Source organism: Tachyglossus aculeatus, chromosome 5, assembly GCF_015852505.1.
Source record: "Tachyglossus aculeatus isolate mTacAcu1 chromosome 5, mTacAcu1.pri, whole genome shotgun sequence".
NCBI lineage: Eukaryota > Metazoa > Chordata > Mammalia > Monotremata > Tachyglossidae > Tachyglossus > Tachyglossus aculeatus.
Window position 1 is genome coordinate 66,763,048 of NC_052070.1, and position 16,156 is coordinate 66,779,203.

General features: G+C 41.4%; 1 protein-coding gene across 1 annotated transcript in view; it reads right to left on the minus strand.

Moving 5' to 3' along the window:
• RORA (RAR related orphan receptor A) overlaps positions 1–16,156 on the minus strand; it is a 125,512-nt gene that overhangs the window by 36,959 nt on the left and 72,397 nt on the right. The window contains exon 2 of the mRNA XM_038746181.1: positions 10,516–10,601. Within this exon, the coding sequence (XP_038602109.1) occupies positions 10,516–10,601 (86 nt within the window). The remainder of the gene's footprint in view (positions 1–10,515; positions 10,602–16,156) is intronic.

The window sequence follows — 16,156 nt, forward strand, 5'->3', positions numbered from 1 at the left end:
AAAAATGTGGCATCCAGTTCTGGACATAGTCCTCTTAATAAAGGCCAGACAAAATCCAGGAAGAAAGGACTGGTACTGCTACACATTAGTGTCACCAAGCAATTGCGTATTCTTTCTTTTCATAGCATTTATTAATCATTCATTATGTACTAGGGTAAAGACAAGTTTATGAGACTGGACACAGTCCCTGTCCCACATGGGGTTCACAATCTATTTTATCCCCACTTTTCGGGGGAATAAAATGAGGCCCAGAGAGGTTATGCGACTTGGTCAAGGTCAAATGGTAAGTCAGAGTCAGAGCTGGGACTGCAACCTAGGTTTCTGACTCCCTGATAAGTGCTTGTTTCACAAAGTCATGCTGTCTCTTGGGGCACAGCCACACCAAAATTACTAAAATGATGGTTTTCTTAGTAAAATTCTGCTCAACTAACAAGGGAAGCAGCATAGCACAGTGGATAGAGCACTGGCCTGGGAATCAGAAAGTCATAGGTTCCAATCCTAGCTCTACCACTTGCCTGCTGTGTGTCCATTGGCAAGTCACTTCACTTTTCTGGGCCTCAGTTACCTCATCTGTAAAATGGGGTTCAAGACTATGAGCCCTATGTGGGACAGGGACGGTGTTCAACCCTATTTGCTTGTATCTACCCCAGTGCTCTGTACAGTTCGTGGCATATTTAAGTGTTTAACAATACCATTATTATTATCATCATTATTACCACCACCTGAAGGGCTAAATGTCTAAACAACACTTTCCTGGTGAGTGTAACTGGCGCAGTACCAAAGCAAGATGGGCAAAACAGACTAGACTGTAGGTTGTTGTGGGCAAGGAACATGTCCACCAACTCTGTTATAGTGTACTCTCCCAGGCACTTAGTACAGTGCTCTCTACACACAGTAAGTGCTCAATAAATACTACTGATTAATTGAAAATATATCTAGAGTAGTGGTTAAACTTGTCAGGAAGCACAGAGCAATAGCTAGTCATGGACTACCAGGGCAGGATGACAAAAGATTCACGTTGGTGTCTGGCCATCTAAGTTTGGGTGGCTCTTTTCGATATAGCCCACATGTTAGAGTCTAGCAGCAATGCGCCTCCAAGCAGACAGCAAGAAGGTTTTCTAACTTGAGAATGAGCTGCATCTTTTTTCTTTTTTAATGGTGTTTCTCAATCACTTACTGTGTGTCAAGCACCGTTCTAAGTGCTGAGGTAGATACAAGCCAGTCAGGTTGGGCATAGTCCACGTCCCACATAGCGCTCACAAGCTAAGTAAGAGGGAGGAGAATTTAATCCCTACAGATGAGGTAACTGAGGCCCAGAGAAGTTTAGTGACTTACCCAAGTTCCACACCAGATAAGTGGCAGAGCCGAGATTAGAACCCAGATTTGACAGTGTGGAAACACCTGCAGATCATGAATTAATCTTTCCGATAACCTTCGTAAAAATGGAATATAGATAACATCAAGAATACTGTCTCCAAGCACAAAGAGCCAGAGGCAGAGAACTGAATTTCTGGTTTGCAAATAGCTTTTAATCAACCTGTTTTCTGGTCTCTCTTACAATCTTATACAAGACAATAGTTTTCTTGAGTCCCTCTACTTAAAAGAATTTCCTTTTTCTTATTATCTCTGATTACATTTTATTATTAGTTCAAGCTAACAATCTTGGATTTTTTTTTTTTCTGCCTCTATCCTCCTTTTGTGGATACTAAATTCCTCTAAGATATAGTCCCCCCCAAAGAAGTGCTTCCACATTTCAATACTTGCTAACACCTTCCCGTTGATGAAGATAAAGTCAATATTTTCACCACATGACCAATGCTATGTTTTTTTTTTTCTCATTTCCAGAACAGGAAAACATACAATAAGCAAATGCTAGGTGTTATACAAGAAATACTTTAACAATCCAGGACAGCCTTAAAAAAAAAAAAACAAAAAAAACCCCCTTTCATCTCTTTGGCCAAACTCCTGTTGCCAGTTTTGACATATAGCTCACTCTAAGGTTATTTCACAAGGTGCTGAATACTGGGATTAGGAAAAGGACAACAAAGCACATTTTCACCTGCAAGTCAGCCAGAAGAAAAGCTTGAAATGTAAACAGCATTTCTCATCATGGCTATTAATAGTTTGGACCATTTGCCTATTGGGTGATTGAATATTGCCACACTAGCTTAGTGGAAGTGAGGTTCAATTGTACTCTGCTCGTATCATGATTCTCACTTCAAAGGCTTTCCTTTCAGAAAAGCAGAGGCTGAAACGCTGATCTGATGTTTGGTCTTTTGACAATTTTCACTTAATGAATTGATTCCTGCAGTTCATTAACATACCCACTTCCACTTCTGTATACACATATGTCTTAATTAGCTGCTCATTGGCTGTTTAATTACAAGAAAACAGCTGACAGCTGCCTTGCTGGAACCTAATGGCAGACGTTTTGGAATGGCTACATGTTTGCTCGTGACAACCAAGACTTATTCATAACACCGTGATTTATCACTAATTCTTATGGGCTTCCACGTGTCATTAGCTTTTGCAAGATTACCAGCAATTAACATTTAGGAATTTGGGGTGCTTTTTCCAACTGGTTTCTCAGTATACTTTTGAGATTAAAAAAAATAATTTGAAAGGGATGAAATACTCTACTTGATGTCTTCTAGTTAGGACAGCATTTCAGAGGAAGAAGAAAATGTATTTGGGTAAGTATTGGCACAGCACTAAGTATCTCCATAGGGGGGAAAAAAGAAAAATAAATACCAGCTCAGAATGAGGCAGTAAAGAGAAGTCAAAGTCTAAGATAGCGTGGATCGAGACAAGAGGAGTCAGAGTGGGAAGTCGGGGGTTGTATAATAATAATAAGTATAGTGCTCTGCACACAGTAAGTGCTCAATAAATACTATTGAATGAATGAATGGTATCTGTTAAGTGCTTACTATGTGTCAGGCACTGTACTAAGTACTGGGTGGATACAAGCAAATCGGTTTGGGCACAGTCCCTTGTCCCACATGGGGCTCACAATCTTAATCCGCATTTTACAGAGGAGGTAACTGAGACACAGACAATGTAAGTGACTTGCCCAAGGTCACACAGAAGACAAATGGCAGAGGGGGATTAGAACCCAGGTCCCTCTAACTCCCAGGCCTGTGCTCTATCCACTAGGCAATGCTGCTTCTCTGGTTAATGGAAGAGTCTCTATGGGGTTGAAATGGAGAACTGCAGAAATCAGAGGAGCTAGGAGAGAATACATCATAAATACACACCGCAATGACCTTGATCATCCTGTCAGCCTCATTTGGAAAAAGAGGCTAGAACACTCCCAAGTGTGGTGTTCACAGAGTAGATTTTCCTAGTCATAATGGCAGCAGAATGCCCATTTATTTTTTCACCTCTCTTTGGAATTGCAATGGCATTTGGGCCTCAAGGACAATTCATCTCTCATGGTTAGAATGTGAGCCCGCTGTTGGGTAGGGACCATCTCTAAATGTTGCCAACTTGTACTTCCCAAGCACTTAGTACAGTGCTCTGCACACAGTAAGTGCTCAATAAATATGATTGACTGAATGAATGAGTGGCTTGGGACTACAATTCACCATCTCTGCAGGTCCCACTCATCACTCCATCATATTTATTGAGCACCTAATGTGTGCAGAGCACTGTGCTAAGTGATTAGGAGAGTACAGTGAACATAACAGAGACATTTCCTGCTTACAGTCTAGAGGAGGAGACAGATATTAAATAAATTACAGATATGTACATAAATGTTGCTAGGCTCAGGGTGGGAGAGTGAATAAAGGGAGCAAATCAGGGCAATGCTGAAAGGAGTGGGAGAAAAGGAAAAGGACTCAGGGAAGGCCTCTTGGAGGATAAGTGTCTTCAATAAGGCTTTGAAAGTGGAGAGAGTGATCATCTGTCAGATATGAAGAAGGAGGATGCTCCAGGCCAGTGGCAGGGCGAGGGCGAGAGGTCAATGGTGAGATAGACAAGATAGTGGTACAGTGAGCAGGTTGGCATTGAAGAAGTTAAATGTGCGGGCTGGGTGTAGTAGGAAAGTTGTGAGGTGAGGTAATAATAATAATAATAATAATAATGGCATTTATTAAGTGCTTACTGTGTGCAAAGCACTGTTCTAAGCGCTGGGGAGGTTACAAGGTGATCAGGTTGTCCCACGGGGGGCTCACAGTCTTCATCCCCATTTTACAGATGAGGTAACCGAGGCCCAGAGAAGTTAAGTGACTTGCCCAAAGTCACACAGCTGACAATTGGCGGAGCCTGGATTTGAACCCATGATCTCTGACTCCAAAGCCCGGGCTCCTTCCACTGAGCCACGAGATAGGAGAGGGCAAAGTGACATTGTTTTAAAACCAATGGTAAGGAGTTTCTGTTTGATGTGGAGGTAGATGGGCAACTGCTGGAGGTTATTGAGGAGGGGGAAACAAGGAATGAATGTTTTTGTAGAAAAAGAATCCGGTCAGCGGAGTGAAGTATGGACTGGAATAGGGAGACATGGGAAAGTGCTTGGATTAACCTTATAGCAGTTTGGATGGAGAAGAAAGGGAGGATTTTAGTGATGTTATGAAGGTTGAATCGGCAGGATTTAGTGGTAGACTGAATATGCGGATTGAATGAGACAGATGAGTCAAGAATAATGCCAAGGTTATGGGATGGTAGTGCTGTCTACAATGTTGGGGAAGTCAGATGGCTACAACCTATCCTAGACTTAATCAATCAATTGTATTTATTGAGCACCTCCTGTGAACAGAGCACTGTACCAAGTGCTTGGGAAAGTGCAACTGGGTTCCTCTCCCCATTTCTCCCAAACATCTCTTGAATAATCACTTTTTCTGGGACACTTTTCACGACTATCTACTCCAGAGTTTAGGATTATCCTTGGCACAAAGTGAATGCTTAATAAATGCTATAATTATTAAGTCCACATCTTTATGGGTTGGTTCTCCCCTTGTCATTCAACCATTACCCTGCTGGTTTTCTGGATGAATATATTTTACTTCTGAAAATTGGTTGGAGGAATAGCCAAGTTGATGAAGCCAGAAGTATCCCAAATAGCGAAACCAGGTTTTTTTTTTGCAGAAAGATGCTGTCAACTGTAGGGCTTGCAAGAGCTACTCTCTCCCAAATACATATATTTAAAAATGCAACTATTCTTGAAAACAAATGCAAACATTCCTGGGATCTCTTTAATTCACTTTGATTTTCAGAATATTTGGACCATCACTCGAAAACGACACAGATTTATTGCTTTCTCTCTCCCAAGACATTCAGTTTTAGACGTTTTCTAAAAATGTCTCATATACTCATTGTTCTATCATACAGAGATAAAATTAGATAACTTTTTTATACTTTTGGCATCAATTCACGATTTGTCACAATGACGCCCACTGTGAAATTATCACCTTAGAATGATTAAGATGGAAGGGATCCAAGGTTCCTATGACAGTCAGGTGAATGGCTACACCATCGAATATATACTTTTACGAAAACCTATCAGTCAATCACTCTGTGGTATTTATTCAGTGTCTGCAGAGCTGTGAATTGCTAAGCCCTTGGGAGAATACTTCAAAAGCAAGACATGTCTCCCCTGTCCCCAAGAAGCTCACAATCCTAAAGCTCCTTGTGGGCAGTAATTGTGTATCTTGGGCTTAGAACAGTGTCCAGTGCTTAGAACAGTGCTGTGCACATAGTAAGCGCTTAATAAATGCCATTATTATTACCAATTCTATTGCATTGTAGTGGGAAGCAGCATGGCCTAGAGAATGGGCCTGGGAGCCAGAGGACCTGGGTTCTAATCCCAGCTCTTCCAGTTGTCTGCTGAGTGACCATGGGCAAGTCACTTGGCTTCTCTGTGCCTCAGTTACCTCATCTGTCAAATAGGGATTAAGACTAATAATAATAATAATAATAATAATGGCATTTGTTAAGCGCTTACTATGTGCAAAGCACTGTTCTAAGCACTGAGGGGGATACAAGGTGATCTGGTTGTCCCACGTGGGGCTCACAGTCTTAATCCCCATTTTACAGATGAGGTAACTGAGGCTCAGAGAAGTTAAGTGACTTGCTTAAGGTCACACAGCAGACATGTGGCGGAGCCAGGATTCAAACCCATAACCTCTGACTCCAAAGCCCAGGCTCTTTCCACTGAGCCACGCTGCTTCTCTGTAGGACAGGGACCATGTCCAGCCTGATTATCTTGTATCTACCCCAACACTTAAGAACACTGCCTGGCACATACAAAGCATTAGAAAATACCATTAAAAAAAATAAAAGGAAAGGGAAGTAGGAACCAGAAAAACTGGATGGTGCAGTAGTTTCGCATCTTAATCAATCATATTTATTGAGTGCTTACTACGCGCAGAGCACCACACTTATCAGCACTAAGTACTGTACTAAGAGGGGCTGTTCTTTCTCCCCTGACTGAGGACTGCTCCACTTAATTCAGGAGTTTTATGCTGGATTATTTCCTCAGTCACTGGCCCTGAAAATTGGTCGCTCTGGTCAACCGCCCAATTTGCCCACATCTAAAATTGCCTCTGCAAGCTCGTAATTCCTCCCAGTGGTACCCAGAGTTGTGTACTTTGGGGCAGGAAAATCAAAGCCCTATTTATTTTTTAAAGCGACGCTACTGTGGTGTGCGGTGGACAGTTTTCCAAGCATAATTGGTGCTTCCATAACATGGAATTTTGGTTGCAATGTGACAACATTCGGGAATGTTCTTTCGACAACATGCAGCTACCTAGATACAGCTCAAGGAGATACTGGAATAAATTGTGTGCATGCTGGATGGGACTGACAACCACAAGTGCTTTCCTTAAAGCACGGTTCTTCGAGAATGTATCCCTTGAAATACACAAGAAATGACTGTACTAATTATTATTACTAAGACTCTTTCTTTGGATAAAATGATCTTACTACCAGTGTGTTTATGAATCCTTGGGATCACGTTATATATTTTTAATCATATTAGGTCATAATAAAGTCAGTTATTCTGTACTGTGATGGTAGCATTGTTTCAGAATCAATCATATTTATTGAGTGCTTATTGTGTGCAGAGCACATATTAAGCTCTTGGGAGAGTACAATAAAAGAGTTGGTAGACAACTTCCCTGCCTACAATAAGCTTACAGTCTAGAAGTCTGTTCTTATCCAATCAATCAGTAAACGGTACTTATTGAGTGCTTACTATGAGCAGGGCACTGTTGTACTAAGTGCTTGATTTGCATGTCCATGCAGTAGCATGGAAACCTGGCTTGGCTTTAGCAAGAAGTCTATGCAGCTGGGAAGGAAGGCCCACCTGAGAGGTAGGAAGCAAGGCCGTTCCTCTGTCCCTCCATTTCTCCATCCATTCCTCTGTCCCTCCATTTCTCCATCTGTTCCTCTGTCCCTCCATTTCTCCGTCCCTTCCTCTGTCCCTCCATTTCTCCATCCGTTCCTCTGTCCCTCCATTTCTCCATCTGTTCCTCTGTCCCTCCATTTCTCTGTCTGTTCCTCTGTTCCTCCATTTCTCCATCTGTTCCTCTGTCCCTCCATTTCTCCGTCCGTTCCTCTGTCCTTCCATTTCTCCGTCTGTTCCTCTGTCCCTCCATTTCTCCATCCGTTCCTCTGTCCTTTCCTCTGTCCCTCCACTCCTCCATCGTCTGAGCCCCCTCCTTCCTCTCCCCATCCTTCCCCTCCCCACAGCACCTGTATATATGTATGTACGTATTTATTACTCTATTTATTTTACTTGTACATATCTATTCTATTTATTTTACTTTGTTAATATGTTTTGTTTTGTTGTCTGTCTCCCCCTTCTAGACTGTGAGCCCACTGTTGGGTAGGGGCCGTCTCTATATGTTGCCACCTTGTACTTCCTAAGCGCTTAGTACAGTGCTCTGCACACAGTAAGCGCTCAATAAATATGATTGAAAGAATGAATGAATGAATGGGAGGAGGTAGGGCAGAGGTGAAGGAAGGCTGTGAGAAGAATGGCCAGGGGTCCATTCCCAAGCTGCCACCCTCCCACCACACCCTGGTGCCTGTTAATGGCCTGGAAGCCCTGCTGCCTCTTCCAACCTGGAGAAGTTGGACTTCAAGGCACCAACTGGAATGTGGCGAGGAGAAATGAAGAAGGTGGCAGAGAAGAGCAATGGAGAAAATGCAGCACAGAACAGCATGCCCTAGAGGATGGACCACAGGCCTGGGAGTCCAAAGGACCTGGGTTCTAATCCCCACTAGGCTACTCATGTGCTACGTGACCTTGGGCAAGTTAGTGTTTCATGAGAAGCAGCGTGGCTTAGTGGATAGAGCATGGGCGGAGTCAGAAGGTCATGGGTTCTAATTCCAACTCCACCACTTATGTGCTGTGTGACGTTGGGTAAGCCACTTCACTGTGCCTCAGTTACCTCATCTGTAAAATGGGGGATTAAGACTCTGAACCCCACGTGGGAAATGGACTGTATCCAACCTGATGATTTTGTATTTACCCCAGCGCTTAGTACACTAAGTAAGTGCTTAACAAACATAACAAAACAAAACAACAGAGAAACAGAACTAGGGATAGAAAGGGAAGCCCAAGTAAGCCTAGACCTCTGGCTTTTCCAGCCAGCCACATCGGACTGCCTCCCTCCAGAGACCCCAGCTGAAGTGGGAAGTCTGTCCTGCAAGTCAGTTTTGGAGGGATGGATGGAGGCCACTGACTTTCCTGCAATGATTACATGTAACATCGGGGAGGGCTTATGGAGTCCCAATGAATTTCACCACTATCACTCATTCCCCCTACCCGCCTGCAGCCTCACAGCACTTACGTACATATCTGTAATGTTACTCATTTATATTAATGTCTGTCTCCTCCTCTAATCTGTAAACTCGTTGCAGGCAGGGAATGTGTCTGTTATATTGTACTCTCCCAGGTGCTTAGTGCAGTGCTCTGCACATAGTAAGCACTCAACAAATACATCTGACAGAATGACTGACTGGAAGTCCTACCTGCTATATTATAAGCTCCCTCAAGCACTAAATACCATGTTCTGCACATAGCAAGTACTTATTAAATAGCGATGATTATCTCATGACTTCCAAATCACAGGGTACAGGCTGGACTGCAGTAGGAGTAATGAGGTGAGGTACGATGGGGCGAGTTTATTGGGTGCTTTAAAGCTGATGGTAAGGAGTTTCTGTGTAATGTGGAGATGGATGGGTGACCCCTGGAGGCTCTTGAGGAGTGGGGAAACAGGGACTGAATGTTTTTTTAGAAAAATGATCTGGTCAGGAGTCACCTGGATGGTGGTACTGTCACTCCAAAGGGAGAAATTACAAGTGTAAACTATGTTATATATCTACAAAGCCAAAATAAAGTTCAAAAAGGAGCAGCATGGCCTAGCGGAAAGAGCCCTGGCCCGAGAGTCAGAGGACCCCACTTGCCTGCTGTGGGAAAGTCTCTTAAGATGCTACCAGCTCTGTTATACTGTACTCTCCCAAGGTCTTAGTACAGTACTCTGCACACAGTAACTACTCAGTAAAAATGACTAATTGATTGACTGAACTTATTTCTCTACTTCAGTTTCCTTATCGGTAAAATGAAGATTAAATCCTACTCTCTCTTATTTAGACTGTGAACCCCATGTGGGACAGGGACTATGTCTTATCTGATTAACCCTGCACTTAGAACACTGCTTATACACAGTAAGCCCTGAACAAACACGAAAGTTATGATTAATTAGTATTATTAACATCGAGAAGCAGCGTGACTTAGTGGAAAGAGCCCAGGCTTGGGAGTCGGAGGTCGTGGGTTCTAATCCCGGCTCTGCCACTTGTCAGCTGTGTGACTTTCGGCAAGTCACTTAACTTCTCTGTGCCTCAGTTAGCTCATCTGTAAAATGGGGATTAAGATGGTGAGCCCCACATGGGACAACCTGATTACCTTGTATCTACCCCTAGTACATAGTAAGCGCTTAGCAAACACCATCATTATTATTATTATCAAGGCTAACACTTGGTGCTTAACTTGCCTGGTTACATGCCTACTCTGCACTGAAGAGATACTTCATCAAATCATACTCTGATACATTTCAAGGTATCTGTGCATGATAAAAGCAGCAAAAAGCACATTCATAGCAGTATAATGTTTGAATAGTTTTTCATTAAGCAGTAAGAAATATATAACCTTGCTCATCAAATCTGGGGTTAGTAGAATACTCTAGCACAATTTACACATTGGGAGAAAGGCTTACTCGGCTCTAACTGAAATAAAAGATGGGCAAATGCAGATCGGTGGGGTGGGGGAGAAAGCAGAAGGAGTGTCATACTAGAACAAACACTCGATTTTGGAGCAGTTGATCTTGCAGCTTCTGAATCCTACACCTTTGAGACCCGGAGGTCATTTATAACCACACCCACATGTCTCAATTATTTAATGTCATGTCAGAACATTTAAAATTTCAGGGTGTTCAAGTTTTACAAAAGCATAATTCAAAGCTGCCATGGCAAATCCCAGCATTTTATTAGAAAACAAAACCCAAAAAGGCTTACCTTGCAGCCTTCACATGTAATGACACCATAATGGATTCCTGATGATTTGTCTCCACAGATCTTGCATGGAATAATTTCAATTTGAGCTGCAACAGAAGCACGCAACCAGTTAATTACATTTTCTTTTAAACACCTTATAAAAGTGTTCCCTGATCAGCATTTGTATAGTGAAAACTAATAACCTGCTAAACATTATACTGCATTAACTATTCATTGCTGAACTGTGAGGGTCTCCCTCTAGAGCCCTGGACTAAATTATGGCTGCTCGTTATATAATAGCTTTTGGGTTATTAAAATGGGTCATTTGAGAAGGTGTTTAAGAACCCACAAGAAGGCTGGAATCAGCATTTCAAAGCCTGAAAGAACTGGAGAGTTTGCATTTTAAGTCTCGGAAGCTAAACAGATACTAAAACGATTCCTCCAATCTCATTCCTTCAGCGTTAGTTTTAAAAGGTCATAAATCCATACTGGCTGAAAATCTTGGATATGTTGCTAGAGGAAAATATGCTCGCAAAAGCCGTTTTTATTTAGCAGACACCATTAACCTAAATTCAAAAGATGATGAATAAATTACCAGTGGCTGCCTTCTAAATTAAGAATCCTCGATTCATCCTTTTTTGACAAAATATATCATGATAAATATCATTTCAGATATTGTGCATGATTCTTGACTTGGTTAAAGTCAATCTGACTTTAATAATGATGTCTCGACAAATTGGAAGGTATAGATACAGGTTTACCTCGCACATATTCTATCAACTCAATTATTTAAAAACATCTCATCCTGGAAGATGAACTACATAATTAATGTCCATTATGCCAAGAAAGCCCTGGAACAAGATTCAGTGCATTGCATTTCTAAGTGGGCATAGTGTATGCCCTGCTTGGGGTGGAGGGCTCTCAAATTCCAACAGCAAAGTGACGTCCTAAGAAATACAATAATTAGCCTACCTGAACATTCAGAATCACCGATGATATGGAATTCAAAGATAAAAATAAGAAAAACAGGGCACAGTCAGGAAGGAATCCTCACTTAAGTCTAATCTTCTAAACTTACTTCATAGCCTTTAGTATACATTTGTGTGTCTCCAAGACAATAGACCTTCCATTTCTGAATGCATGTTATTTCTGTATTTATACAACTGCTTATTGCGGTTGTGTTTTGGGTATTTGTATGGTATTTGGTATTTGTTAAGCATTTACTATGTGTCAAGCACTGTATTCCTTCCTCTCCCCCTCGTCCCCCTCTCCATCCCCCCATCTTACCTCCTTCTCTTCCCCACAGCACCTGTATATATGTATATATGGTTGTACATATTTATTACTCTATTTATTTATTTATTTTACTTGTACATTTCTATCCTATTTATTTTATTTTGTTGGTATGTTTGGTTCTGTTCTCTGTCTCCCCCTTTTAGACTGTGAGCCCACTGTTGGGTATGGACTGTCTCTATGTGTTGCCAATTTGTACTTCCCAAGTGCTTAGTACAGTGCTGTGCACATAGTAAGTGCTCAATAAATATGATTGATTGATTGATTGATTGATTAAGCGCTGGGGTAGATACACTTGCCTGCTATGTGACCTTAGGCAAGTAACAAACTTTTCTGTGCCTCAGTTCCTTCATCTGTAAAATGGGAAGTCTTCTTCCTCTCCCTTACACTGTAAGCTGCAGGTGGGTAAGGGACTGTGTCTGACCTGATTGTATCATAACTACCCCAGCATTTAGCACATAGTTAAAGTGCTTAACAAATGCCATACTATAACTATTACCACTTGTAGTATATCCGCCATCAGTGCATTCCTATAAAGTCTCAGTAAAAAAAGTTCAGAATTGATTGCTAACAATGAACTGCGGTCTTAAGGGTATTAGTTTCCTGTTACTTCAATTGGAATGACAGTGTTTTGAACAGCACATTATTGGGAAGATCAAGTGCCTGGGAGTCGGGAGACCAAAGTACTGCCCTGGTTCTGTCACTGGTTTGCTATGTGACCCTGGGTAAGTCACTTAACCTTTGTGCTTCAGTTTCCTCATCTTTTAAATGGGAACAAGCCATCTGCACTCCCTCTTAATTTGTGAGCCAGGCACCTAATTTAATTACCTTGTACCTACAGCAGTATTTAGTACATAGTAAGTGCTTAATAAATGACATTATTATTATTGTTAGTTACTATTGCTGTATCCTCTGACTTCGATAAGACAAATCATTTAAGATGACTAAAATTTGGGTTCGCTAAATATACAATATTTGTCCAAAGTGTTTAAGCTACTTCCTTCATTACTTGGGATGTTTTTGTTTATACTTGACAAAATCTACTGATTGCATTCCAGGTTATGTAACATGTTTTAGGGTTGTAATTAGCAATACTGCAATTTGAAATTCAACTTTCCCACGCTGGTGCTTAAGTTGATTTTGATTTGTTCAAGAATAATTCCTTGTACAATCTGAAACTATGAATTCAAAGCATTCGTTACTGCTTTAACATTTCCATGTAGTCGATATAAGCATTTATAATAATAGATTGGAATTATTTAGGAAAATAGACTTTTTCACTTCAGAAAACCAGGGAGAACTGGAGGATCTTGAAGGGCAATAATTGAATGGTTGACTATGATTCTTCTGGATTTTCCATATTTTTGCTCATGTTTAACATCTAATGATGATTTCAGAAATTTGAAATGATAACCTCCGGTTCAATTTCCTTGTGCAGGTTGCTGAAGCAACAAAATTATCTTAATTGTGAACCCTATGGTCTTTAGAGTTACTGAACATTTTCCCTACAAAGTATATAAGATAAAAGCGTACGTATAGCCACCACGGAAATGAAAACTTGATTGGACCATATGAGCATATCCTACTAGCTTAAAAGCATCTGGTGAAATCTATAGTTACGTACTTCAATACTACACTTCATTAGGCTCCTGAATCAGACCTAAATTTAGTTATTTCAGAATTTAGTCTAACTTTGCTATTGGGTGATAATCTGAGCGAATGGAGTTGTTATCACTTCACCCCTCCACCGCACACTGAAAAATGTGAGTCTCTGAGTTATAAGGAATAAATAAACCATCTGGGCTGGTTCTGGTTTAAAGCAGCTCCGAGACTTATGTCTTCTCTTTACTATTATTTTTTTTTAGTATCTGTTAAGCTCATATTATTTGCTGGGAACTGTACCAAGCTCTAGGGTATACACAAGAAAATGTCAGGTTGGACATAGTGCCTATTTCACGAGGGGCTCCCAGTCTAAGTAGGATTTAATCCTCATTTTACAGATGAGAAAACCAAGGCACAGGGAAATTAAGTGACTCACCCAAGGTCACAAAACAGACAAGTAGTGGAATAGGGTTTAACACAGGTCTTCTGTCTCCCAGGCCTGGGCTCCTTCTATTAGGTCGTGGATCAGCCCCAGGATATTGATGACCTGTGGGGACCCTGAACAAATTTCAACCATGACCCAAGGCATTTGGAACCACTTTAAGGAAGACAAGGCAGGAAATAAATCTCTGGTCCACATTTGGGTGATGGAGTTTGGGTCTTGTGTTCTACAAGCAGGGGGTGATCAAGCTGAGCCCATCTTCATTCTCATCTCCCTCCCTTGTCCAGACACTCACCTCCTTGGACTAAGTGGGAACTGGATGGCCTCCACATGTTTCTGTTTATTGTAATATTGTATTCTCCCAAATGCTTCGTACAATAAGTACTCAATAAATATGACTGATGACTAACTCAAGAGCAGGAGAGAGAACAGCCACATCCTGGTGAATACAGGGACTTTGTAGTGTGGGAAGTGTGGTGCAGAAAGAACAAGAGTTTGGGAGTCAGAGGACCTGGGTTCTAATCCTGGCTCTGCCACTTTCTTGCTGATTGACCTTGGACAAGTCACATAACTACTCAGTGCCTCAGTTACCTCATCTGTAAAACAGGGATTCAATACTTGGTCTCCCATTCTTATTTACACTGTGAGCTCCATGTGGGACAGGGACTGTGTTCAACCTTATTTGTTTTATTTACCTCAGTGCTTAATATGGTGTTTGGCACATAATAAATGCTATTCAACTATCCCAATTATTATTATTAGTATCACTATTATTAAGGACAGTTCCAAATGGACAGTGTTTCCATTGGAATCACCTGAGACAAATAATCTGCTGTGGTGCTATTTTTATATTAGAATCATGGAAGGCTATGAAACTTAACGTTCTCCAGGGGTGGGTCAGGCCACAAAGCAAAGGGTGAGTGAAGGAATATGAGTAACAGATCTGTTTGGGCTGTATCTGTTCTCAAGCAAGACAACTATTCTTCAAGTTCTTCAAGACAACTGTCCTTCAAGAGTAGTTAAAATCCTTCCATGAAAAACAAACAGATCTTGAATCTTGATGCATGCAGAGTATAATCACTTGGGGGTGGACTGATCACTATCCTTGTCTGAGTTGCCCTACACCTAATCAAATAATGCATTAATAGGCTTCTCAGGACAGGGTCATCCATTTCCTTTCCAAATTCAAATGATTCTACAAAGAAGACATATGATTAACGAGACAGGAACATTTGAGAATGAAAATGATTTCAGTTTATACAGTAATCTTGTTCCCCAAGGTTGATGTTTCAGCCTTTCATTACAAAAAAAAAAATCCCTTTGCCTTCCACCCCTCTCTCCCTCTTACCCTTCGTAGCTCAAGTCTTCTCAAAAGAATACTTGTTTGACTTGAATTAAGATTTTAGTCAACACTGGCATCTAAACTAAATAAGCTTCTTCAAAGCCTGCGATTATTGTCAGGCAACCCCACCACCATCCCTTGTTACAAATATAGAATGCTAACATAATCATCGCAGCCAACAAGATCACTGCCTAATGAGATGAGTGAGACAATAAGTGTCCAACAGATCATGAACTGAATTAACGGTGAAAGGTGTTACTCTGTAATATTTGAATTCCACATTTTCAGCTTCATCACCTAAATCATTTGCTCTATCATGCACCCTATGCAGGCTCTTCTTAAAAATTCTGCAGTTAAAAGTTCTGCAGTTTCAAGAAACTAACAACAAGTGGCAGTGGAGTTCCAGGAAACCCTTAAAGAGAAGGCTTTCAATTAATTAAATGATCAGCTGGCTAGTCACTCGTTTCGCAATACACGTTTTAAAACCTCATTTACTCCTCTTTGGAAGCCCACAACATCTGTCCCAGGAGATCGTTTTGTTTCGGTCCAGCCAGTGTCTCCTCTCACCCGAAACATTTTAAAAGTAAAATCAAATGCTCCCGCCGGAGCAATCGACAAGTCGTGCTTGAGTCCGGAATGCCACGAAATGCCCTCGCAGGGCTACTTCTGTGGATCTGCAAAGGACTCAAAGGTCTTGGCCAGGGCTCAGGAATGGGCTTGGCAACTGTATTTAACACTAGGCTGGTTCACCAAGGAAACAGGAGTTAGTATAAATGCTTCCTGTGGGACTCTTAAGTTTCTCTAGCTATCTCCCATATTTCCCAGGGAATAGGACATTCTTCTAATAGTAATAATAATGGTGGCATTTGTTAAGCACTTATGTACCAAGCACTGTACTAAGTGCTGGGGTGGTTACAAGCATAACAGGTTGGACACCCGTTGTTGGTTAGGGACCGTCTCTATAAGTTGCCGACTTGTACTTC